Below are 25,130 nucleotides of genomic sequence, written 5' to 3'. Positions count from 1 at the left end.
ACCGTTTTTCGCGAATCAACCGTTTTTCGCGAATCAACCGTTTTTCGCGAATCAACCGTTTTTCGCGAATCAACCGTTTTTCGCGAATCAACCGTCCTGACCCTCTGCGAAGCAGTGGGTCAGATGCGATTTTGAAGCTCCTGACGAGTATGGCTCGACGAGTGTGTGATCTAGCTAAACACCTTCTTCCATACCCAGATTCTTCCGGTCTCGAGTTAGTAAAGTGCCTGAACCCCTCAATGTCAAATGTTAAGGTGTTAACTCGTAGCAGCATTTGTTGGTATGACAAAGACTGCCGCCGCACGGGATGCTTAAGGTGCCCCTTGTTGGCTTCAATGCTCCAACAAAAGCTTACCCAGGTAAATTCCCTTCCCTTTCACCATTTCTTTCTACCTTTCATCCCTGACAATTGAACTACGTCAGGGCGATAATAGATATGGTAATTTTGCACATTGTTTACCATGTGAGTCAATATAGTCACCTACCTTATCGTCTTTGTCATTGTCATTCCTGTTGTCCTCCTCGTCATCACCCAGAAGGGGCCACGAGGCTGCCGTCAGACGTCTTCGGGGATAGATTGAAAAGGATGGCCTCTCTCCACTGCATTGGTGATACTGTCTTAGTTTGGGAAAGGAGCGGGATCCTCCATCTCTTCAAGCTTTTACAATACCCCTTTTTCTCAGGGGCGGTGTGAAAAGGGAATAACTCTCGCACCCTCAGAAGGAGCAAAAGGGAGGAGGTCGCCAAATTGTCTGAGATAATCGGAGTAAGCAGGGAACGAGTTTTGTGAAAATACGCCTTGGAGCGGTTACAGAACATTGAAAGATCAGATCTGCTTTGAGGGACGCCATATCTCAATGATCCCGCAAGCCTTTCCCCCAACGCGCTTGAAGCTACCCGAGACTGAGTGCATTGTTATGTTCATGTTCCTATTCCATACATGTAGTCTCATGAGCTCCCATTCTTCCTTTTGCCACCCTGAGGCACAATATCATCGGGTACTTAAACATATACTGCTTTCTCATGATCCGCGGGCTCCCGCCCTCTTATCCATCGTATCCACCATCCTCATCTCCTCCGTGTGTTGCAATATCCAGTCATTCACCAACTCCGGTTGAGCAGCATCAGGTACATGTATTTAAAGCTATAAAGGGACGTGACTTGCCGTTTCTTTTGCGTCTCCGATATCGCAGCGATAAGCGCAAGCAGATACATGTTCAACACAAGGACAGCGAGCAGCGACGCCCCAATAACGCCGCTGGGCTTCCCAATAGCTTCTTATAACATCTAACTAGGTTTACCTAGTCATGTCTATTGCGCTTTCGTCCAAACTATGTGATTCATATGTGTCGTGGTTATGATATCGTCTCATACTGAATGAGTTTTCACTCAAAACAATGGAGACACTGACTCAATATTTCTTTGATTTCGCCTGCATGCTTGTCTGCTTGTTTCAAACGTCTTAGTACCCACGTCTGCGGTAGAATACTGTAAGGGGACTCAGCTGTTATTCTAGGACCACATACTGCTTTGAAAGAATAACGCTTGACAGCCAGTCAGGAGTTCCACTTCCTCGATAAACTTCACCCTGCCCTCACCAGACCCCGCCGCTGGTTACCACATTTACCACCTTCTCGGAGTGCTCTTCAACTTCCATTGCTGGACTGTGGGGTTGGTTTGATGACGGCCATGAGAATGCGGGCTGTTATGATGCGGGCTGTTCAGGTGACAAGGAGCTGGTGTTATGGTTGCCGGTCGCGAGGTGTCTGAGCGATGGCCGGCATTGAGCTACCCGTGGCAATGTAATGGCTGTTAATGACGATGCCCAGAAAGTTCCCATGTAACATACCTTGGCGTGATTTGCGTATCGCGAGCGAAACTTCAGGTTCCCGAGGACAAGGTCGCCGGTATAGCCCGCTTGTTGCTAGAACAGCCGTATCCCGCATTCTCCCAACTCCTCAGATCTTCCACTACCAAGAAGCACGTCGTGGTAAGTAGTCGAGGCCCAGGTTCCTTACGAAATTAAGCGACACCCACAGTCATAGGATTGTCGTTTTGTGTTTCTAAAAAGCCCCAATCCCCCTACCCCTTTTCCACCCCTGCGTATCAAACGCAAAGTCAACAATGCCCATCAAATCTACATTAATGTAAACATGACTCATGCCATTGAACTGCGGTTCCCGGGAATGTTCTGGCATGATCTTTACCTTTGCTGATGATCGAGTTCAACAATGAAACTGGGCATGCCGCTAGAAACGGGGAGCTCGCGGCCCCCCCCTCCGGCCATCACGGCGAATCACGGTAGCCGCCTGATCCTCCCTCCAGTCCCATCGACTCTACCTCCCCCCTCGGCGTGATCGGGAGAACCGGGCAGTTGCACGCCCGCCGTACCCGCCTGCGGCTCCCGGGACCCGCCCTTATCACACCGAGATGATCGGCGTAGTCGGGAAACGAAGCAGGTACCTGGGCCGGAGCCGTGCTCAACATCACCGCCGCCGGTCAAGGTATCTCCGGCCCTCGTCCCTCACTGAAGACCTGAGCTCTAGTAGTTTGAAAGAAGTTGTAGATCTGTGAATACTTGTTAGTCTGGACGTGAACAAATTCCCCCCGTGAAATAATTCATTGTGAAAACGAGTGATGGCTTTGTTTTGAGCCGCCCGGGGGGTCTTCGTCGGTGAACCCCCGTCTCTTATCTGCTCGCAGGCGCTCTCTTTCCTCGATTCCTTTTTTGTTTCTGCGGGTTCTTCTCTATCCTGAAACTGCTCTTTTCTTTCCCTCCTCCCTCAAGGCTTTTTCTCCCGCTGCCTCCCTCCCTCGCTCTTCCGCTCCCTCGTTCTCTCTCTCTTGCGCGTGTGCTCTCTCTTTCGTGTTCTCTCTCCCTCTCGCGTTCTTCCTCTCTCTCTCCTTCTTTGGCATCCTCCTTCTCCCTCCCTCCGTCTTTCTCGCTCGCGGTCTCTCCTCCTCTCTCTCTCAAGCTCTCTCCCTCTCGTCTTCCCAATCCAAGCCCTTTTCGCCGCCAATCTCCAGCTTGCAGAACCTGTAAGTTCTTTAAATTTCTTGCTCTTATCGCCATAACAAGTTCAACTCTAACTCAGGATCCCTCTCAATAGCATCAAGATGGGCGGAAACGCGTTCAGCAAGGTCAACGGGGCCACTGGGGCGTCCCCGGTGACGCCCACACCGAACAGAGCCACCGCGCCCTCCGCCACCGCTGCTGCCGCTGCCGCTGCCGCCGGCAACAGAAACGGTATGTTTTTCTATCTTTTTCTTACTGTCAAAGTCATTAAGAAACTTTGGACGATTTTGACTAACCGTACTGATCATGGTTCGTTGTCGACTAGAGACGAAAAGCCCTGGCGATGCCATCATTACCATTGCCATGGCTGCGCGGGCCTTCGATGAGGATGCCGAGGCCGTCAAGACCCAGTTTTGCAACATATACGCAAAGGGTCATGACGAAGGCCATGCCCGCGGATACTCCAAGGGCTACATGGACGGCTACAGCGCCGCCATGGCCGACCTCGAGGCTCAGCGCAAAGAAGCTGGCCCGACCGCCGACCAGCGTGCCGCCGCCCTCGCCGCCACCTCCGCCTTGGATATCGGCAATCGTAGCTTCTCCTCCCCCGTTTGGGATGCCGGCACCATGGCAACGGGTCCCCGTCGCAGAGCCGTCTCGGATCATGCCCGTCCCACGAGACGTTCCCTTTTGCCTGCCTTCCTCGACCGCCGTTCGGGTAACCTGGACTACTACACCCCCCAAAACTTCGTGCGCTCGTTCAACGAGGAGGACCCTTTCACCCCCTCCAACGTGTCGGAGACCGGGGTCAGGTACATGGATGTGGCCGCCCAGGTCTATCAGGAGCATTACCCCAATTTCCCGCTGCCCAACATTGCCGAAGAGGACGATGACACTCCCCGGGCTGCCCGATTCGCCCCCGATACCCAGCTGGAATCAGTCAACCCTATGGACCAGGCTGTATTTTCTCCCGGCAGTGACTACATGAGCCCCAGCAGCTATTACACCGCCACAGGAAGCCCGATGCCGGCCGCCGCCCAGGCCATCGCGACCGCGAACAACAACAATCGTCGTCATCTGAACAACCCGCAGCATACCAGCCCGCATCTTCACGGCACTCATCCGAGCACGCCGACGGCCCACACCACCACCTCGCGCCCCAGCTCCATGTCGGGCACTCTGTACGGAATCCCCCCGGCTTCGGCAGTCAACGTTATCCAGCCAAACTTTGAGCGCCCGCCGCTCCCGCCTCCGCCGTACCCCCAAATGTTGGCCAACCAACGGGTATCTCTTCCCACTGCCAGCGGCAGACTTATGGAGGATCCATATCGCTTGCTCGTCGGACCTATTAGCCAGCGCTCGCGGGAGGAGTGGTCGTTCGACCAGGGCAAGCAGTACTTCAGCGCCCGGCTGGATGGCGTGGAGCTGTGCGAGTTCCAGCCGGATATTGAGGGCAATGTTTACGTCGCCATTCTTTTCTCGTCTCCTATTCTGGCTGAGGTGGCGAGGGGGAAGATTCAGAATTATCCTTGGTACGTTATATCTCTGGTTTGCATGTGGTCTGCTTTTCTGTTGTTCAGCATGATCGATTGTTCCGTTTAGTTCGCCTAAGCGGTCATGGAATGAGTCAAGTTGGCTAACGTTCCATATCACAGCGGTGGCGTGCGACTCTCGAGCTGGATTCACAAGCGCATCGTTCATTGAGACGATAAGAAGCATCGACAGCGCCACAGCGTGGGCACTCGCTCGCTCCAACGACGTTACGACATGGCGTATGACAGAAGGATGATTGGGACCAGGGATATGGCGTCGATTGGTTTGAACTCGAGCTGAATACAAATGGACTCTAGAGGACACGGTCAGCCGTTGTAGGCAGTTCACATACCCAAGAGTCCAAATACAGGGTGCAGATCTCAAAACCAAGGCGGTATATACGTGATACTTCAGTCAGCATGAAGGTAGTAGGCTCGTGATCCACCTGCGATGGCATCTCCCTGATAGATCTGAAATCCTTCATGACCCGAAGCTCCTCAATCCATGGACACCGGTCAACAAGCGACCGAAGATCAGCAGGCTATTAACGTGGTCAACAAGAGAGGATCAGAGAAAAGCGATGTCTCAACCTTGAAGTGTTTTGTTATGCGTACCACCAACAAAACGTTCAAGTTCCTCTGTGCCGCATCTTTGCAGGCAGCAGCGGATGCCGCGAGTAGGGACTCGGACGGTACCTGATAACCTTTAGGTATTATGCTCACTACGAAGTGGGTACCTACCTAAATTCAGTAGCCCCGTCAGCAAAGTCCTGCGCAGAGTATATCGAAGTCCTACAACTTTATGTGCTGTTAACCCAACATCGAAACGGGAAAAGACAATACTTATTGATCCCAACACACCGACCTTCACCAATATATCTTTGTCAATTCTGCCTACCTACCTTACCTTTCGACACTCGACAGATTCGAGAAAAATGGAACAAGACACGAGAAAAGAGGCCGCGGTCGATCGTTTAGAGCCCAATCATGACCCGGCTTACGGCAGAAACACAGTCGACCAACACCAAACCACTCGCATCACCGAGGTCGATGGTGCATTACACGGGCTTCAGCTATGGATCGTGATTGGAGGCATGATGCTAGGAGTGTACCTCGCCGGCCTCGACCTGACGATGCTCTCGACTGTATGCCGGGATGCCCTGCTCTTATCCCGAAACTCAACGCTGGATCGCTAAGTTCTACTTTACCACAGATTGTGCCCACCCTAACAGATTATTTCGGAACTATCAACGACGTGGCCTGGTACGAGTCAGCCTACGTGCTTGCTGTGTGAGTGTCCCAACCGGCCCCTTGCACTGCTTGCAGTTCTTCCACCTGCTAACGAATCCGGGCGTTCAACCAGTTGCGCGTTCATTCCCCTGGTGGGCAAAATGTACACTCTCTTCCCCAACAAATCTGTCTACCTGGCTTTCATGGTCGTCTTTGAGGCAGGCAGCATGATATGCGCCATGGCAACATCAAGCCCAGTCTTCATCATCGGCCGAGCCGTCAATGGCATCGGGTCAGCCGGCCTGCTCAGCGGTGCTCTCCTTATTATCTTTGCAGCCTGTACTCCCGCCATTCGGCCTGTTGTCACCTCCTTTGCCATGTCACTCATATCGGTTGGATCCATCACTGGTCCGCTTATTGCCGGCGCGCTGACTGACCGTGTCTCCTGGAGATGGTGTATGTCAGCTGACTCTGACTGAAAGAAGGCGAGTTACCTGGCTAACGTGGATGCAGGCTTTTGGATATTCCTCCCCATCGGTGGAGCAGTCATGGCCGCCACCTTGCCCATCTTAATCCCCGAGCAGTCACCAAAACCGCCAGTCCGCGAAGCCATACAAGATTTGCACAGAAAACTCGATGTTATCGGTTTCATCATCTTTGCCGGCTTCACCAGCATGCTTCTCTTTGCCACAACCTGGGGAGGTGGGATGTACCCGTGGTCATCGCCCACAATCATTGGCCTGCTCTGCGGAGCAACCGCTCTCGCCTTCGTTTTTGCATTTTGGATAAACCGAGCAGGGGAAGACGCGCTGATCCCTCTATCCTCCCTCCGTCGGCAGTCCGTGGCTGTCGGGAGCGTCGTCATGTTCCTCCAAGGCGGCGCCACACAGATGATCCCATACTTCCTACCGTTCTGGTTCCAGGCGATCCGCGGCGACTCACCGATTACCAGCGCGGTGCACATGTTGCCATCGCTGCTGTCCAACATTGCGGCCCTGATTGCCTTTGGGGCTTTGGGCAAGTAGCAGCACTCGACGGTTGCCAGCCTTCAGGTTGTAAACAGTCTGCTGACACTCCTCCTTGACCACAGTTCGCAGATCCCACTACATCCCTCCCTGGTCCATCGCAGGCTGCACCCTCGCAAGCCTCGGCTCCGGCCTGTTGACTACTCTCTCCCCAACAACCACGACGGCCGAATGGATAGGCTACCAAATCATCACACACCTCGGCCGAGGCATGGCCTTTCAAGCCGTACGTACCAGCTTGCAATATACTCTCACCTTGGTTCCTAGGACTCTTCCCAACCCTACCCCGGGCTTGTGCTGTACAATACTTCCCTGCGCCGCAACCGTCCTGTCATGAATGTTCTGTACACCCCTAGCCGCCAAAATCAACTGACACCCAAGCACATCATCTTCTAGCCCGTTGTCTCAGTCCAAGAACAAGTCCCAGCAAGCGAGGCAGCCACCGGCCTGGCCGTCATCAACCTCTTCATGAATCTAGGCTGTGCCATTGCCGTCGCGGCCAGCCAAACCGTCTTTAGCAACCGGCTCCCCGGCCTGCTGGCACAGCACGCGCCGGGAGTCGACGCCAAGGCGGTGCTGGATGCAGGCGCGACGCGTGTCAGGGGCCTTGTGGCAACTGAGGACCTTCCGGGATTGCTGCTTGCGTATGACAAGGCCTTGACAGATATGTTTGTAAGTGGTGCTCCCCAGTTTTGATTGTGGTCTTGTTAGTACTAGTACTGACTGCTCTGGTGGGCATATGTAATAGTACCTGCCGGCCGTCTGTTCTGCGTTGGCGTGCCTGGCCAGCTTTGGGTTGGAGTGGAGGAGGATTGAAACGGATGATAATCGGAAGAGTGATGGTGAGAACCCGGATATGTCCGGGAAAGGCTCCTCGTCGACCTCAGGCAATGGGTCGTCATCGGACACGTAATGCCTGAGCTGGGGTCTTCGACCATGTCGCATGCGGACATAATACGGGATATGGTATAGTGTAGTGACATACACTCCATTTCACTGGATTAAACGAAGGCAAAGCTTCCTAATCTTATCGGAAATGAAACTAGTCACGAATTCCACATGAGAATCCTTCCCGGCGTTTTCCGCCATGCCCCCGGGCGAAGTACCTTTCTTGAAGAAGCATCGGATTCGGGCTCGGACTCGGCTCGGGCCACGGACTCGGCTTCGGCCCGGGGTTTTGCATGATTGTATCATGTATGGCCCGCATCCACCACTAACATCTGAGTTCTACTTAAATATGATCGATTCATGCGAGCAACGGCTGCTATGCTGAGTCTCAGATCACTGAGTTTATACCCCCTTTGATGGTTCACCTTGACTTGCCCAACCGACATTGATACCCTGAATTGTTCAGCGCATCGCCAGACCTCGATTCCTCAAGGCTCAGTTAACACACTACCCGTCATGGCGAACAACACCGTCGCAGACAAGCTGGACATGCTGGCTGGGCAGCTAAGCAGCGCAGCACAGCGTCTTCGATCAGGCGCCTTGTCCCTTGAGGCCGATACGCGCGAGAGGCTGGGATTGATCACGGCAGCCAGTGATTTGGTAAACATCATTGGCCAGCCAAAGGACAAGATGATGATGTTCTTGCCAATGTCGACACATTGGACCTCCGTCCGCCTGTTCATCAAGTGGAAAGCGTTCGAGAAGATTCCCACTGACGACGGCGCTGATATCTCATATGCCGAGCTGGCTGCAAAGGTGGGAGGCGACCAGTCGCTGATCAGTAAGATATCCTTGGGAGCAGCCCCTATTTCATGGGACGGTGGATTTCAGCTGACTTTGCGCAGCCCGCTTCGCACAAACGCTTGTCGCGAATGGGACTCTCCGCCAGATAGGAACGGACCGCGTTGCTCACACGGAACTCTCCAGATGCTTTGTCACGGAGAATCCGATCTGGGGAATGGCGCAGTTCTTGTAAACCTACCCTGCCCCAAAGCTCAGTGAACACACTATCCCGCTAACATTTGAAACAATCCACTAGATTTGACAGTAAACTCGCCTCATATGTGGCCATGCCAAAGTACTTTGACCAATTTGGAATTGTCGAGCCCAAGGACCGCTCGAATACTATTTACGCCTTTGCCGAGGGCCGGCTGGGTTCTACGGTGTGGGATATCAACCACGCGGACGAGCATCGCCTGAAGACAATCACGCTAGCGATGGGCTCAGTTGAGGAGATGTTGCCAGCACTGGGTCTCTACGATCTCAGTTGGGTTGTGCAAGAAGCTGCAAAAGCTGAAGACAGACCGTTGGTCGTCGATGTCGGCGGCGGCAGGGGCCAAGCGCTCAAGGGCATGTTCGCAGCGACGCCCGGTCTTCCCCGTAATAGATGTGTGCTGGAAGACCTGCCTGAGGTTGTTGAGGCGGTTAGGAAGGAGGACGCAGAGATGACCGAGGTGAAGATGGTTGGCACTGACTTCTTCAAGGAGCAGCCGGTCAAAGGCAAGTACTTCCTCGACAAAGAGGGTGTATTCATCCTCTGCGACGATTACTGACAATCACTGACTATCGGCGATAGGCGCTCTGGTGTATTATATCCGCCGCTGTCTCCACGACTACTCAGACGAGGAGTGTGTGGAGATCCTGCGGCACATTTCCGCCGCCATGGCCGCTGACAGTAAGCTGCTGATCGTCGAGACGCTGCTCAGTAACCCGCCATCGGCACTACAAGCCGCAATGGACATTATGATGCTCGCCATCGGGGGCAAAGAACGAAATCTTGAGGGATTCAAGGCCATCTGTGGGCAAGCTGGTCTCAAGATCACCAAAGTCGTGGAGAATCCGGGGTCAAATGCTGTGATTGAATGTGGTTTGGCTTGAGACACTCAGTCTAAGGGGAAAACCCATGGGGCAGTGGAATTCTCGAGCCAAGAGGGCTCGAAGAAGACGCGGCGAGAAGTGATATGATCATCTGCATCCTCCGCTCACTTGTTTAAGGAAGGTACTCACAACCTCCGCCCGAACCTCAACTTCAGGTAGAAGGAACACAAAAAAGGCTTCAACTCCTAAAGAAGGAACCATGACAAACAAGTCCGCCCCAGGAGACAGGAATGTGTGAATGATCGGAAGGCGAGAGCCACTCCCTTAGCATTGAGGGTGGTAGTTGCCTAAACCCCAAGAATCTGGTGCATGGGAATTACTTGTCCCGTGGATCTTCGACATGCCTCACACCTTCCCGGTTCCGACAAACTTGAAAATCTGGGCAACAAAACTGTCAAAACAACCACAATCGTGACTACCCTTGTCACAGCACTTTACATCATCAGCCCAGCATCAACCACAAGATCAATTCACCAATTCGTTCGGTCCCATTCCCCCATACCCCCATCTTCATCAGGTCTCATACAGTGACCAGATAAGCCACAAGCATCAATCAGCGCCAGGGATAGTCATTTCTTTACCTTTGAGTATCTTGCACCGGGAGAGTTCTACTAAACATCACATCATGCTGCCTTCGCTCGTGCAAGCAATCTCGGGTCTGCCCCAGATCCAACTCGGACCTGACCCTCGCAAACGAAAGCGGGTAGTGCCCATGGAGGTGATTTCTCTTGGCTTCTCTCGCACAGGAACAAAATGTAAGCTGTTTCACCCAATTCAGATTAGGTGATCTCCATTGCACCGTCACTGACAGATGGCTCACCAGCCCTGCAGGCGGCTCTTGAGATCCTGGGGTTCGGCCCCGTTGCACACGGCGGGATCATACCCTTCAACATCCTAGACCTCGAAATGGCCAGGGACGGTCTCGAAGCCAAGTTCCGCCCCGAGACGGCCCGGTGCAAGCCCTTTGGCCGGGCCGAGTTCGACCACATGCTCGGCGAGTACCGCGCCACGACCGACACGCCCTTCTGCCACTTCGGCCCGGAGCTGATGGCTGCGTACCCCGACGCCAAGGTCATTCTTGTCGAGCGGGACATTGACAGCTGGCATAAAAGCTTCAAAAACACCGTGGCGACCATCGCGTTCCGCCGCGGCCTCGTCGACCGATTCGTGAACTTTGTCCTCCCTGAAATTGCGCGCCAAAGACGGACTACCGACGACATGTTCGCCATCATCTTCAACGCCCGCTCCAGAGAGGAGGTGGTGGCCAACTCCCGCGACGTGTACCGGCGACACTATCAGGAAATTCGCGATGCTGCTCGGCCAGGGCAGATGCTGGAGTACAAGCTAGGCTCCGGGTGGGAGCCCCTTTGCAAGTTTCTGGACAGGCCGGTCCCGGATGTGCCGTTCCCGCGTGTGAATGACATGACGGCTTTTCAGAGAGGTTTGGCGATGCACCGAGTTGTCTTCTTCATGAGAGCGGTGGAGAAGCTGGCATTTGGACTTGTCGTAATCGCCGTCAGCAGATTCGCCTTGGTTTATCTGTACAGTAGCAGCGCTCCGAGATGATAGGGGTAGTCTGCGTGATTTTGTATTTTTAGGACCGGCATTGAGAGCAGCATGCATATTCCATCAGCGATTCATGCCATTGGGCACCAGTTCGTCCACCGCAGGCATTCGTCAAACGTCCCTCAGTCTCGTCATTGACTCCCGTCCTCCACGGCGGCCCACTGATCCACCACTACACCCTCACTCGCCTGCCCTCCCTTGCCCAACAACCTCGCCATATTCAACCTCACACTCCACCTCACATAAGGCGTCATAGCCCTTCTCCCCTCACCTCCCGCCCCCTCAGCAACCCTCAAAAACCCCCCTCCGGGCGCCGAAATATCTGAACGCCCCGCGCCGCCGGTCCCAAAGTGGTGGCTGAACAGCGGCGGCTGGACAGTGACGCACACCGGCCGTCCAGCACCATCACCACTAGTACCAGTATTATCATCATTTAGCAGGGGAAAAAGTCCATCGCACCAGTCCCCAAGCAGCAGATCCCACCCCTTGGTCAACCGCTCGGCCAGCCCAAACTGGTACAGCAGCTTTCGCGCCCCCTGCTGGCTGACCGCGTATGCCTGGGTGCATGTCGTCGCGTTGGAAAGGTGCACTACCCGAGTGTGAGGTGGATAGAGTGTTGCGAGCGGTTCCTGCAGCGCAAAGGGGTGCGGTTTGAGGTGTGCTGGTGGGGGCACGGTTGGGTCTGAGGAGATCGTCACGACTAGGTTGTTGCTACTTCTAATATTGTTGTCCGCAACAGGGAGGGCCGAAGAAGGAAGGGATGTTCCGCAGTGTCCCAGCCAGAGCACGTCCCATGCGTCGCCGTAGGGGGTTAGTTTGGGGCTGGGAATGGGATAATGGCTGTGCAGGTGGGTTAGGGGTATGGATGGGGGGATGGGACGCCCAGGGCTGCTGCTGCTGCTGGGGGGGTTGATGATGTTGGGCTGGGAGGAGAGAGGTCTGCCATTGTTGTGGCGAAGAGGCTGGGTGAACGCCCTGGCGGCGAGGGCGAAGAGTTGGAGTTGAGATTTGAGGCGGAGGTCCCAGTCGGCGTCGTCCTCGAGGATGAGCGCGCTCGTCAGGTTCGCCTGGATTACCCTGTGCGAGCGTGAACGTAAGCAAAAGAATGCGGATGGATGAGATGGGTGTGGGCAAAGCCTACCGCTGCAGTACGTTCATGTGCGCTCGCCATGAACCCTTGTTCCCAGCCCCAATCGGGGCGCTGCCCCCTGGTAGCACCTTGTCAGGGACATCGGAGCCGGCGACACCATCTACCCAGGTAATGTCAAGACCGGTGACTGCGCTAGCTAGTGTCATGGCATCCCGGCGATCTGTGCGGGAAGCCAGGTTGATAACAAAGATGGACTGGAACTGTGGTGCAGGAGTTAGAACTTGCCCTTTGTATGTACGCAGTAGAAACGCACCCCAAGAGTGGCATTCAGGATATCTGGTGATGCCTTGCCAGATGTTGCCAGATAGTGCCTAGGAGAGGTCGGTCGGAGGCTCAGTCGACCAAATAGAATCCAGGAGGCTATGAAGAAGAGGACGAGGGCTGCCACATTTCGTAGACGGAGTAACATGACGGGAACATTGAAACTATGCTACACAGTTCACAGGTTGAGATAGCTCAAGGGCTATGTCTTTGGCCGGCTGCTGATGGTTTGACCGGAAGGGTGACGTGTAAGCAAGGGGAGCTTGCTGGTGTGGGTAAATGCGGGTAAAAGGGGTTGGATGATCATGGAGCTGAAGAAAAGCACTGAAGAACCCGGTGTTTATTGTAGCTTGTTGGAGGGTTGAAAGAGGGAAAAGAACCAAGCCCCAGTGCCCAGCTTTGGCTCCAATAAATACAGGTTGTTCCCTGGTTCCTCCTTCCCACTCAACAGAGCCTTTGGGTCTTTAGAACCCCTCTGATGTGTGCACCTGTCTGATCTGGTTTACAAAGTTCAACAAGGAGCATAGGCCTGTCTTCCCAAATACAGGTTTGAGTCAAGCAAAAACAAATTCTCGATATCTCTAGGAAGAAAGACACCAGAAACTCACTGGTCGAAGGAGAACCTACATGCAATCGCTGGTTATCTCGAAATAGTATCATGCTATGAGTATCCTGTTACGCAAAAGACAGTATCGGACATCATAAATCTCCTCGAGCTCGAGCACTTACCTTCAGAAAGAGCAGCCAGGGATTGTATCCATGATAACCCTGAATATTAACATGTCTAGAACATGAGGGTCTGGAGGTGAAGCTGCACCATCCATCACAGATGATACTCAAACGCTCGGGTCTTCTCGCTAAAGCCAGTTTTTAGTATGTACTATTGGTCACTAAGTCAATTCAATAATAGGTTTGTTCAGTATTGTTAAGCTCCATGTAATTGGTTAAGTCCGAAGTCTATTCAGATATTAGTACTTACACTGCAGCAGTTCTCCTGCTGATCATCCACGATCCTGATCTGTTCAGGGGCTGTCAGGCCAAAAGTAGTTTCCCGGGTGTCTCCGCGGTCCCCCCGGGATCCGGCTCAAGTGAGCGGGTCAATCTCGAAGGACGACTTTGACAAGGATGCCATAGAACTCGTCTGTGGTATCAGACAACTCGGCATACTTACGTTTTCTTCCCGCTAGGGGAGCAGTATTGTATCCATTGGCCGCGGTATTCTTCGGGCTGGCTGGTTGGGCTGGCTGGTTTGGCAGCAGCTGAGGCCTGTGGCTCTTCGTGTCCAATGCTGGCTGCTACAGGGGCAGCGCTGCCAGGTTTGGCTTCGCCCTCAGGCGAGCCGAAAGTCGAGGAAGTGTGGGCTGGCCCGGGCTCGGCCATGGTTGTCGTGATCGCGTGGAGTACCTACCTATGCTTGGGTCAGTATTGATAGGATGTGACGAGATGGGAGAAGTCCAGTAGATTGGAAGAAGACGGGATCCTGATGTGCACTTATAAGTAGGAGCAAAGTTACCCTCCCCTGTTCTAGGTTGAAAATAACCTAGATCTTCTATAACAACTGTTCTGTGCGTAATTGTGAGGACCACGGAGATGTTTGGTAACCTACCTAAGCAATGGGCTTTTCAGGCTGTTCTAAACCTCTGGTAAGGGTTGTTTTCAGACAACCTGACTGGTACTGTACAATGCCCCCGGCGGGAGTGTATCAACACTATGACGGCAAATAAGGACGTTGATCATATGCTATACTGCCTAAGCTGAACATCCACGGAAGCGAACGAGGTGCCGATTCGGTATTGGCCTAGTCGGTTGTCCACTGCATTTGACTTCGGTCATTCGGGATACCTGTGTTAAGACTTGTCTTGATCGTGGTATGTAAACCAGCGAGCCATCACGGGTAGCCGTGGGATCGCTTTGGAACGAGTACCACTTCCATTGCCGTTGACCGGTGCCCAGACCCTGGAGACGTCGAGAGAACAAAATCCGTCTGTGCCGTTGGCGAGGAAGGAAGCGACGTTGGTACCCGGGGCCGCCAACCTTGACCGGCTTCGTGCATGGTTCGCATCGTCCCACTTCCCGTCCATAACGCGATTTCTTTCATGATCTCATCGGTGTGTGCAGTTATGCTAACAGTCCTGAGTCGTGTCGGTTGATCCGTTGGATCGTCAGTTGCTGTCATTCACAGCCGTTCCAATCGACACAAAGCTGTTTGCTTGTAGGATATTTGAGCCATAAATGGGCGCATGCAGTTGCCTCATTCAAGGCCCCGGCCCCTTGGTTGGAGCTGGTATTGTATCTGTTGTACATACACGTACTGTACACACATAGCACACCAAGCCCTGGTTGCCATCAGCCTGAGCGCTCCTATGACGAGACCTCATCGTCATCATCATGCAGCACGAGTTTTTGTTTGCCTTAACGCGTTTGCGAAGGCATCGACAGCTCTATGAATCCCAACGAGGTCAACCAGGAATTCCCAACGTCTGAGGCCAAGGGCTGGGCAAGCTTACAAGACTCGTCTCGTCTTGCCTGTAACATAGCCAAACAATTACAACCAGATCCCTTGTGAAGCCAACGACGGGCTTCTGGTGCCCGTGCAAAAAAGTTGTTTGAAACGGGATGCGTAAGGGCCGAGGGACTGAGACTTGGGAAATGGCTTTCCGGAAACACGCTATAGAAACACTCCGTCGGATCGGTGACAGTATTTTGGAACGGCAAAATCCTTGTCTTTAGGTGTTGCAGTAACTAAAAGACAATCAGTGAAGTTCTTAATCCAAACATAGTTCAACGGTCGATCCTCAAAGTACGGCCAAACTTGCAGCGCGCAACGCTGGTTCGTTCGTGAGAAATCACATCGTGGTGACATTTGAGAACTGTTACCAAAATAGTTAGTGAGAAAGGCACAGGCTCGACAGGCTCCTGCCAATTGATCCAATCTGAGATGCGTTGCAGTTCCACCCAGTACTATCAGCAACCGCAACCTCAAGAAAAGGGGTCATACCGGGGAGGATAAGAGAACTGAAAGATGATCTCTGTCGGTTCCAACGGATTGACTTAGAAGGACAAAGAGATAGCCAATCGACATCGTAATGTTATTACTGACTCTGCGCCACAACATGAGAATTGCAGAGAAGGAGTCGTTGCTAAAGTATCTCACGCCACACCTCAGTTTAGGTCCTCACAGTTTTACAACACACTGTGCTGTTTGTGCGGCCCCTGAAGCCTCGCAATTTCTCCTGGTTTTACGAATACTCCGTAGCTGCTCTTGGAAGGGAAGGAGATTTTGGACACTGAGCCAAGGGGAACATCGCATTGCTCTGATCAACTCACGGCTCTGTCCGGTTATCGGTCCATTTTTGGGACTGGATACTTAATGCGAGATTCGGTGGCAGACGAGTCTGTCGCGATATCCCTATCTTGGTGACAACTGAAGCATATGGCACAGCATGCAGAACGCCGCATCGCAGCACCGCTTCCTGCCATGACTGACTCGACGTAGCAACACAAAAAAGGCATCAGAAGCCAAGACCAAGCCCCCATTCAATTCCTTTGCCCCTTTTCGCATCTTCCCAAACCAACAACAGCCAATTGACTTCGAGCTGATACCGAGCTGGTTGCAGTGTGACCCGATTGCTTTCAACTCTGCTGTAGGGAAGAGCCTGGTTGGGATGCCGCTCACAATTCTGTTCAATAAAAGCGACAACTACCAAAGCAGGCCATTCCCAACCCAGCACCGAGCACCAAACGACTGGAGAGTTCCTCTAGCGGCTGCTAGCTGGAGTCCAAGACGCATTGCAGGGCCGTCTTTTTCCTTGACGAGTGGGGAAATTATTGGGTAGAACGAGCGAATAGAGGAAAGGCTAGTGCTGCAGCGATTGAGCGCCGGCCAACGACAGGGCGAGAAACGATCATCACACGCACTCGGCTGATTGACCCTTTCCCTCTCCATGCGCCCGCGGTCACACCAATCCACATTCTGCATCGACTTCCAGTCCCCTGCGCTCTGCTGTGAGCCCTCGCGCCATCAGTGGTCTTCTCAATCCGGCTGGGTGCTCTGATAGAGCAATTGGAGCCGCTTCGGGGGCTGCCCTGCCCCAGCAATGTCCTCATCCCGACCAGCCGCCACACCGACGACCTCATCATTTCACACCACCGACGCGTTTTCCTCGTCGACGCCACCAAGGCCAACCGCCTTCATTGCTAACGAATACTCATCTCCATCGCCGCGAACTCGGCTCGGCAGCCGAGACCTGGCCAACCCCAACGCCGGGAGGAGTTACGGATACTACTACCACGACGCCCTCAACGGCACTTCCCCTGCGGGCCCGGCAGCGTTTTCACCAGCACACGAGGGACACCCCTCAGCCCCCGCCGCCAATCTCGCAGCATACGCACCCTTTTCACACCACGCACCCAATCCTCCTCGCACATCGTCGCTCCTCCCCCCAGCGAACATCTCGGTCGATCCGTCAGCCGCGTATACCCATACCCTCCTCCGCGATCCCTTTCTCGACCCTCGACCAGCTCCAAGGGTCCCCGATTCGCAAAAGGAAGTTGAGCCTACGCACAAGAGAGGCCATTCGCGATCAAGCAGTGCTGGCTTCAGCGATAGCCTCCGCAATCTCAACCGCTGGTCGGCCTCCACAGCTTCGAGTCGCGCTTCCAGCCTTGCCGCCTTCACTCGCCGCGTGAGTACCGAACTATTAGGCGCAGCCCTAGGATCGCCGGGCAAAAAGTTGCAGAGGAGCAGGCCTTCTACATCGGGCGGTTCTCCCCGACCACCGACTCAGTCGAGGACCCACAGCGAGTCACCGGCGCCATCAACCGTCCCACCGCTACAGAGCTTACCCCTGATCTCCACCGGCCCGTCACTGCAAGAAGAGGTCATTGAATCTAATGTATTAGGGCACGGCGTGCAGACCGAGCAGCGCGAGCTTGCTCAACAACCGAGTAGAGACACGACTTTGTTTTGGGATGGTGCAATACAGGGTGCACAATTGGAGCTGGGATCGTCGTCCTCGCAGCCTCGTCTCAGTGAATCACCGCGCCCGGCCGAGACAGTCGCTACATACTCTACAATGCCCTCCGCTCGAAACGACTCAACCGCGGGCCACTCGCGCAGCCGGTCAATTGAGCCCAATGGAGGTGCCGATACCACAACGGCTTCAAAACATCGAGACAGGGACCGCGACCGTGAGAGGGGCCATGATCGACCAGGCAAACCGCCCTCCCAGAAAGCAATGCTATCTAAAGCACTGCAAAAGGCAAACACGGCAGTTCAGTTAGATAATGCGCAAAACTTCGAGGGCGCCAGAAGAGCTTACGCGGAAGCATGCGCCGTCCTCCAACAGGTACTTTTGCGGACGTCGGGTGAGGAAGATCGTAGGAAACTTGAGGCCATCGTAAGTGATCTTGGCTGTCCCCTCGTCCTCGGTTGCAATGTTTCTCACGATATTCCCAAACAGCACGAGACGTACCTTCGGCGAGTTATGGAGCTCGATGAGCAACTGATTGATTTAGAACCAGAAGGCAAAGAACTTCCTCAGCGCCCAGAAAGCCATGAGCTTCAAGATGGAGTATCAGGAGAGGCGATGGATCAGGAATATTCGCCCCGCTATACGGGTGCAAGGGAAACGATTCAAGCCGGGGATTATGATACACGGCACCCTGCCCTCGCCGCTCAGGCTTCAGGGCCAAGCCGTTCTCCCGTCCCCCGAGGTTCGCGGAATACGTCACGAGACCTAAGAGAAGGGTCTACATCCTATCTAACTGAGCAGTACTCGCTTCAATCCGCCTTTTCCAGGGCGAGATACAACAATGGCTCGACGCTTCGACCTCCCATGGATGATGCTTACATGCCGCCGCCGTTGTCTCCCAGGAGGCTCGTGTCCCCTACGCATCCACCTCCCCCACCGCCTCAGACTGAACGACCTGAGATGACTACCCGTACAAATTTACCTATGTCTGACGCTCGGCTAACTCCAGGCATGCCATCTTCGACTCACCAACGGGCAAACAGCCACGAATCCGTCTCGTGGCTCGACCCTATCGACGAGTCGGGAGGCTCCAGTGCTTCTTCGGTCCACTCACGCTCATCTTCGAGGATAAGGAGGAAGCATATACGAGCTCCAAGCGGAGCCACGGAAGCCGAGTTCGACGCGGCATTGGATGACGCCATCGAAGCCGCATATGATGATGGGTATGAGCCCGAAGCCCAGTACGTCGGGCCGCTTTACCAGGACGGTCACGGTAGTGGGATGACGGATACATTGCGACGGGTGGAGTTGGCTAGGGAACGAGTTCGCGAGTCTGAAAGGGAAGTACTTGAGCTGGCGCTCGAAAGGGAAAAGAGGTTGCGACTACAACAGCAACTTGAGGACGAGGAATACAGGAGACAAGAAGCGATAGGCGAGGACTTTTACGATGGGAATGACTCGGAGGAGGAAGAACGGTTGCTGGAAGAGATGACCAAGGGCCACGCCATTGAGGATTTTGCGTTCGGGGGACAACAAAGGAGGGCGCCAGTTCCGCGCGAATCAGACTCGAGCGGCACTACAAGCCGCACATGGCACAGTTCCACAGGGTCAAATCCGACGGCCACGACCCTTCTGACGCCCGTAAGTGAGGATAATATTCCTCCTTGTCCTTCTGGCCCACTGCCGGCATTGCCGATACATGCGGCCGCCCAACTACCAGCGCAGCCGCAGTCTGCGGGTTCTCAGAGCTCGAACCAGAGTGTGCGAAGCCGCCGACTATCCGGACAAAACCCAAAACAACTCAAAATTGAAACGACAAAGCTTACGGCAACCGCCCCCCCAGCTACGGCGGGATCCACCGCCCTTTCTCAACCAAAGGCAGGAGGGAGCTACATTGTGCAGCAGCGTCAAGCCTTGTCGGCCGGCCCAAACCGTACTGTTGGTCCATTTTCGTCAAGACCTGCTCCGTCTCCGGCACCGGTAGACGAGGACGAACCCGCAACGGCGCCGGTGGCCTTGGGGCACGACGAACAGACGCGTGCTGGTACGCCTTCGGTTGCACGCCCTAGTCTGAAGAAGAATTTTTCGTCCTCAAGCTTGAAGAGTCTCAGAACCCGGAACCCCTCAATTTCACACCTTGACGAATCCTCGGAACTATCTCCGGGCACCCCGTTGAGCAACCATTTTGGGATCGGTGGTCCATCTGCACGGCTTCCTGCCGTACCGTCCCTGCCGACGCCTCTGCCGACGGCAAAGGAGAGAGCCAACAGTACTGTCACCGGTGGGCCGCATTTATTTGAGAGCCAGTTTCATTCGCCCAACAGTCCGGGATTGCCTAACCCACAGGTTCCTGACGCTCCGGTTGCGCTCGAGCCTTGTCCAAACGACGTGATGCTGCGACCCTTCTGGCTGATGCGCTGCTTGTACCAGACGCTCTGCCACCCGCGCGGTGGTTACCTGAGCAACAAGTTGTTTGTTCCGAGAGACGTCTGGCGGGTCAAGGGCGTGAAGCTTAAAAATGTAGAGGATAAGATTGCGAACTGCGACCTCCTCACGGCCGCACTGCAGAAGCTGGCTATGGTGGACACGTGCGACGCCGACCTTGTCTTGGAGGAGATGCAATCGCTGGAAGGCGTGCTGGAGCAGGTACAAGCGGCCCTGTCGCGCAAACTCGGCAGTGAAGTCGGCGTCCAGGGTTCTAGCACAATGTTCAAGGATGCTAATGGGGTGGACGGCGAGGCAGCAGCCATGCCGAGGTCAGCGAGTGTCGCGGGCAAAGCCGGTGGATTCTCGTGGCGGCGGCTCCGTAGCAAGAACAGCTCGGCCAACTTGCCGGGCCTGGCATCGTCTTATGGCGGCAAGGGTGGCAGCGGAGCAAGTTCGGCAAACCTGCATGAAGGGTCCGGTAAGGATACGATGCTGGCGAGTCTGCCAATGACGAGCCATCCGACAAGCCGACCTCCAAAACGAGATGTGGGCAGCGTCTTGTTCACGGGGCCTAACGCGAACTACATGGCGTCGCTGGCAAAACTGTTTGACGCAGCCCAGTCGATAGGTAAGCGGAGAGGTTGCAGCCGTGTTATGTCGGAGAAAAACTAACCAGGGCGCGTTGCAGACCAAATCGCCCGTCAGGTTGATGACCCCGGTCTACGCCACGCAGACAAGACGCAGGTCGGCCTCGAACTGTGCACGCGACATGCCGCCGAGTTCTTTGCGTTTTACATTTGCCGCTTCGCGCTCTCTGACCTTTCGTTGCTCCTGGACAAGTTTATCAAGCGAGGAAGCGAGTGGGTGCTAGCCTAGATGTCCTCTTAGCTCTCTACGGAGACTTGCGGTTTTTATCCCCCGAGCCTTGAATGCGACCGATAGGCCTGGACACGGGGATTGGGAGAAGAGGAGGGAGGCTAGGAACGTCATGGGAGGGAGACGATGTTAGATTTGGAGCTGGCGATAGATGCTAGCCGATGTAGAGTTGCGGCTTGACCGCTATATAATTGCATACATTCCCTGGAGGGTCTGCCAGTTGCCTGTGGATGAACAGGCCACGTAGAGGACATTACAATGCCGTCTACGGATATAGTGCAGGATTATGAGGGGGAATGGGAGGGAACGTTCAAAGTTGGATCACTTGTATGTATGTACATAACTCCCTCCGTGTATCTACCTCCGTCTCACCTGTAGGGTCATTTCTCTGTTGTCTAGGTTTACATCTAAGGTACTGACCGAGACCCTGTCCGTGCCCTGTATCTGGGCTCACTAGGCAAGTACCGGTATATACGAAAATGCAAGAAGTTCTCTGTAGATCGACTGATAAGATAAAGCACTCAACCCTGTCAGTGCAGCTGTTAAGCTCCGCTCTTGGCGTCCGGTGGGTCGGGGTCGGACTCTCTTTATATTCTTCGGTGCTCCAACAGTGCAACTCTCCTGACATCAATTCGATCGACATCTCGCGCTTCCGTATCTGCCCCTCTAGATTTCATGTCCTAGTACACGCAGTGCCAATTGATGCGTAGCGCGCCGAGTCTCGACTCGCGAATGCGACCATGGCTGTGGCAGCTGCGATTGACCCCGTCGGCAGCTTTTGGACTCGGACGAGCACGAGGTAGGCCGCGGTACTTGTCGAGCCCATCATGCTCATGCCTCAGATCACCGAAGGCTCCGGCGGCGGGCGCCAGTAACGTCAGGGCCGTATCCAGCCCACCATGTACTGGGACAACAATATCACGGCCGCAACGGCGCGCCTCCAGCACCACAGCCACAACCAGTGGCCTCCTCAAAGACGGGCCCGAACTGCGCCGGGCCGCCGAGATCGAGAAACGCATCGAGGCCATCCCCATCGACCGCTACCGCAACTTCTGCATCGTCGCCCACATCGACCACGGCAAAAGCACCCTGAGCGACCGCCTCCTCGAGCACACGGGCACCATCTCGCCCAGCGACGCCAACAAGCAGATCCTCGTAAGACAACCCCTTTCTCCCGTCCACCCCGCCCCCGCGTATAAACACAAGCCAAACCATGCTCAATTCCGGCTAACCGCACCATATGCGTGTACTGCCCGCTGCAGGACAAACTAGACGTTGAACGCGAGCGAGGCATCACGGTCAAAGCGCAGACGTGCACCATGATTTACCACTCACCGTCGCAAAAGCAGGACTACCTGCTGCATCTGGTCGACACACCCGGGCACGTCGACTTCCGGGCCGAGGTGACGCGGTCGTACGCGTCGTGCGGGGGTGCCCTGCTGCTCGTTGACGCGACCCAGGGCGTGCAGGCCCAGACCGTCGCCAACTTTTACCTCGCTTTTGCCCAGGGCTTGGCCCTTGTCCCGGTGGTCAACAAGATTGATTTGCCGACTGCGGATGTCGATCGGGCGCTGGGGCAGCTGGAAAGTGTGTTCGAGTTGGATACATCGGCGGCGGTCAAGGTTAGTGCCAAGACGGGGCAGGGTGTCGGGGAGATCCTGCCGAGGGTTATTGAGCGGATTCCGCCGCCTGAGGGGGATGTGAAGAAGCCGCTGAGGATGCTGCTTGTGGACTCGTGGTATGATACCTTTCGTGGGGTGGTTTTGTTGGTTAGGGTGTTTGATGGTGTTGTTAAGGCTGGGGATAAGCTCGTGAGCTTTGCGACGGGGAATGAGTACACGGTTGGAGAGGTTGGGATACAGTACCCGAACCAGGTCCCGCAGAGGTTGTTAAGGGCCGGGCAGGTGGGGTATATCTTCTTCAACCCGGGGATGAAGAGGATTCAGGACGCCAAGATTGGGGATACCTTTACCACGGTAGGCTCCGAGGACGTGGTGGAGCCCTATCCGGGGTTTGAGGAGCCCAAGCCCATGGTGTTTGTGGCTGCGTTCCCGACCGACCAGAGCGATCACGGCAAGCTGGCCGACAGCATCGGCCAACTTGTGCTTAACGACCGCAGCGTGACGATGCAGAAGGACTTTTCCGAAGCCCTCGGGGCCGGGTGGCGGCTGGGGTTTCTGGGGAGCTTGCATTGCTCCGTGTTTCAGGATCGCCTGAGGCAGGAGCACGGCGCCGATATCATCATCACGGAGCCCGCCGTGCCGGTCAAGATTGTGTGGAACAATGGCGAACCGGACACGCTCATCACGAACCCCGCCGATTTTCCCGACACTGAGGACATCCGGCTGCGCAAGGCCACCATCTACGAGCCGTTTGTCAGCGCTACGATTACCCTGCCCGACGAGTACCTCGGACGGGTGATTGAGATTTGCGAGACCGCCCGCGGGGTGCAGAAGAGCCTCGAGTACTTCAGCAGTACGCAAGTGATTCTGAAGTATGAGCTGCCCAGCGCCAGTTTGGTGGACGACCTGTTTGGCAAGCTCAAGGGCGCGACCAAGGGATACGCCACGCTGGACTATGAGGATGCCGGGTGGCGAGAGAGTCACCTGGTCAAGCTGAATCTGCTGGTAAACAAGGAGCCTGTGGATGCCATTTCTCGCATCGTTCACTCCAGCCAAGTGGAGCGGTTGGGGCGGCAGTGGGTGACCAAGTTCAAGGAACATGTGCAGAGGCAAATGTTTGGTACGCGGACCGCCCATCCTTACCCGCTCCCCACTCTTTGTCAGATGCTAACTACTTCTTCCCAGAGGTCATCATCCAGGCCGCCGTGGGCAAGCGCATTATTGCGCGCGAGACCATTAAGCCCTTCCGCAAGGATGTCCTTGCCAAGTTGCATGCTGCCGACGTCTCCCGACGGCGCAAGCTGCTCGAGAAACAAAAGGCTGGCCGCAAACGGTTGCAAGCCGTGGGCAATGTGGTCATTGAGCAGGAAGCGTTCCAGAAGTTCCTGGCCAAGTAGGTTCGGCGTTGAGCAACGCTGTGATCTCAGCGGCGGGTGTAGCATAAGTGCGTATAGGTACGCTCCCTGTACTGTACACTAGTGTACTGCATGAGTGGCGTTTTGATCTTGTCATAATGGATACACTTTCCCATTGTTGAAAGGAGTGGTCCAGTTTCATTTTCTGTTCTCCCACATGGCAAGGAGAATGCAAGTCGCATCCATCTTCCATATTTTGCACTGGGGCATTCGGCGGCTACTGGTACCGCTCAACAACTCTTCACTTGCACCTGCAGACGACGAAGAGGATGAGTTGATCTCTGTCCGCGCCCTCTCTGCCGTGTCCGCAACTGCTTCGTCTCTCGCTAGCCCAAGGCTTCTACAGGACCGCCCCAGCAAACCTGTTCACGTTACTCGCCGCGCGCCTTTCTCTGTGGAATTACCTGGAACTGGAAATCGTATCCTGCCCTACCATACCTCTTGACATCACCTCGGGATGGGTAAGATTGAGTTTGGTGCGGTTGGTTCCTGGGCCGTGACACAGAGAGATGGTGAACGATCTTAGGGAAAGCATACCGTACGCGCACTCGAGGAACCGCCAGTCTCTCCAACACTGCTTCCAGTCAGCTAGAGCGATTGCTCGAAGATCGATCCAACTGAACTGGACGTACTTGCGGAACGGAGAAGGAAACCGAAGGTTCTTGCCCCTTGCGTGATACTCATGTCAGAGTGGGAATGGCGTCAAGGGGCTCTTCGGTATATGACACTCGCTGTGCCTCCGCCTCAATAATGCGCACCAATGGCATTCCCTTGGCGGTTTTACAGCGGTGATTAATCTGCAGGCATTGCTCATCTTCATCGGAGAACCTGGTGACGCAGGGCACACTATATGGGATTATGGCAAAAAGGGGAACCCCCACAACGGCGCTCTTTTAACCGGACCGTCGACGGCGCGGCTAAAGATCAAATTGGAGAAGAAAAATGCCCGACGACTTGGAGTTGCACGGCGTCGTGGGGCCCCGCAATGCGGAGGTTTCTGGGGCACTTCTCTTCCTTCCCTGGCCCCAACTTCAACCTCCCAGCTGAATTGCGGTAGTATCGGCTCAAAGGGACGGCGGATCAGCAGGTACAGTGACGGAAAACACGGAAGGGCGCCCAGCGATTCTCCTGGAAGTGAGGAACGGCGGGTGAGCCGCTCGAATCGTATGGTGCCAGTGCAATATAGAGTAGCCGCTCAAATTATATGCCAC

The 25,130-nt window shown here is 54.8% G+C and overlaps 8 protein-coding genes across 8 annotated transcripts; 6 read left to right on the top strand and 2 right to left on the bottom strand.

Annotated features, from left to right (window-relative positions):
- Positions 1 to 3,117: 3,117 nt before the first annotated feature.
- N656DRAFT_800395 (uncharacterized protein) lies at positions 3,118 to 4,720 on the top strand (the record flags this gene model as incomplete). Its single annotated transcript, XM_064818005.1, has 3 exons — positions 3,118 to 3,247; positions 3,342 to 4,548; positions 4,672 to 4,720. The coding sequence occupies 3 exons, from the start codon at positions 3,118 to 3,120 to the stop codon at positions 4,718 to 4,720; spliced, it is 1,386 nt and encodes a 461-aa protein (XP_064667717.1).
- Positions 4,721 to 5,331: 611 nt separating this feature from the next.
- N656DRAFT_736585 (MFS general substrate transporter) lies at positions 5,332 to 7,860 on the top strand. Its single transcript, XM_064812728.1, has 7 exons — positions 5,332 to 5,693; positions 5,762 to 5,838; positions 5,912 to 6,234; positions 6,292 to 6,795; positions 6,869 to 7,029; positions 7,200 to 7,475; positions 7,552 to 7,860. Exons 1-7 carry the CDS (start codon positions 5,484 to 5,486, stop codon positions 7,714 to 7,716), a joined length of 1,716 nt encoding a protein of 571 aa, XP_064667716.1. The 5' UTR covers positions 5,332 to 5,483; the 3' UTR covers positions 7,717 to 7,860.
- A 347-nt stretch (positions 7,861 to 8,207) lies between these two features.
- On the top strand, positions 8,208 to 9,629 carry N656DRAFT_838661 (S-adenosyl-L-methionine-dependent methyltransferase; the record flags this gene model as incomplete). The annotated part of the gene is made up of 4 exons (XM_064818873.1): positions 8,208 to 8,532; positions 8,597 to 8,723; positions 8,791 to 9,251; positions 9,328 to 9,629. 4 exons carry the CDS (start codon positions 8,208 to 8,210, stop codon positions 9,627 to 9,629), a joined length of 1,215 nt encoding a protein of 404 aa, XP_064667715.1.
- A 625-nt stretch (positions 9,630 to 10,254) lies between these two features.
- N656DRAFT_770518 (uncharacterized protein) lies at positions 10,255 to 11,195 on the top strand (the record flags this gene model as incomplete). Its single annotated transcript, XM_064813785.1, has 2 exons — positions 10,255 to 10,384; positions 10,441 to 11,195. 2 exons carry the CDS (start codon positions 10,255 to 10,257, stop codon positions 11,193 to 11,195), a joined length of 885 nt encoding a protein of 294 aa, XP_064667714.1.
- Positions 11,196 to 11,326: 131 nt separating this feature from the next.
- N656DRAFT_714358 (glycosyltransferase family 25 protein) lies at positions 11,327 to 12,754 on the bottom strand (the record flags this gene model as incomplete). Its single annotated transcript, XM_064811963.1, has 3 exons — positions 11,327 to 12,272; positions 12,337 to 12,545; positions 12,599 to 12,754. The coding sequence occupies 3 exons, from the start codon at positions 12,752 to 12,754 to the stop codon at positions 11,327 to 11,329; spliced, it is 1,311 nt and encodes a 436-aa protein (XP_064667713.1).
- Positions 12,755 to 15,757: 3,003 nt separating this feature from the next.
- Positions 15,758 to 16,337, bottom strand: N656DRAFT_782183 (uncharacterized protein). Its single transcript, XM_064815717.1, has one exon. It carries the CDS (start codon positions 16,141 to 16,143, stop codon positions 15,946 to 15,948), a length of 198 nt encoding a protein of 65 aa, XP_064667712.1. The 5' UTR covers positions 16,144 to 16,337; the 3' UTR covers positions 15,758 to 15,945.
- A 188-nt stretch (positions 16,338 to 16,525) lies between these two features.
- Positions 16,526 to 21,341, top strand: N656DRAFT_736576 (uncharacterized protein). Its single transcript, XM_064812727.1, has 3 exons — positions 16,526 to 18,005; positions 18,069 to 20,634; positions 20,695 to 21,341. Exons 1-3 carry the CDS (start codon positions 16,704 to 16,706, stop codon positions 20,880 to 20,882), a joined length of 4,056 nt encoding a protein of 1,351 aa, XP_064667711.1. The 5' UTR covers positions 16,526 to 16,703; the 3' UTR covers positions 20,883 to 21,341.
- Positions 21,342 to 21,614: 273 nt separating this feature from the next.
- On the top strand, positions 21,615 to 23,901 carry N656DRAFT_714396 (GTP-binding protein lepa; the record flags this gene model as incomplete). Its single annotated transcript, XM_064811966.1, has 3 exons — positions 21,615 to 22,037; positions 22,145 to 23,624; positions 23,690 to 23,901. The coding sequence occupies 3 exons, from the start codon at positions 21,615 to 21,617 to the stop codon at positions 23,899 to 23,901; spliced, it is 2,115 nt and encodes a 704-aa protein (XP_064667710.1).
- Between the last annotated feature and the right edge of the window lie 1,229 nt (positions 23,902 to 25,130).

This window comes from Canariomyces notabilis (assembly GCF_033297395.1).
Source record: "Canariomyces notabilis strain CBS 508.74 unplaced genomic scaffold N656scaffold_21, whole genome shotgun sequence".
Lineage (NCBI taxonomy): Eukaryota > Fungi > Ascomycota > Sordariomycetes > Sordariales > Chaetomiaceae > Canariomyces > Canariomyces notabilis.
This window is presented reverse-complemented; position numbering and strand designations above follow the sequence as displayed.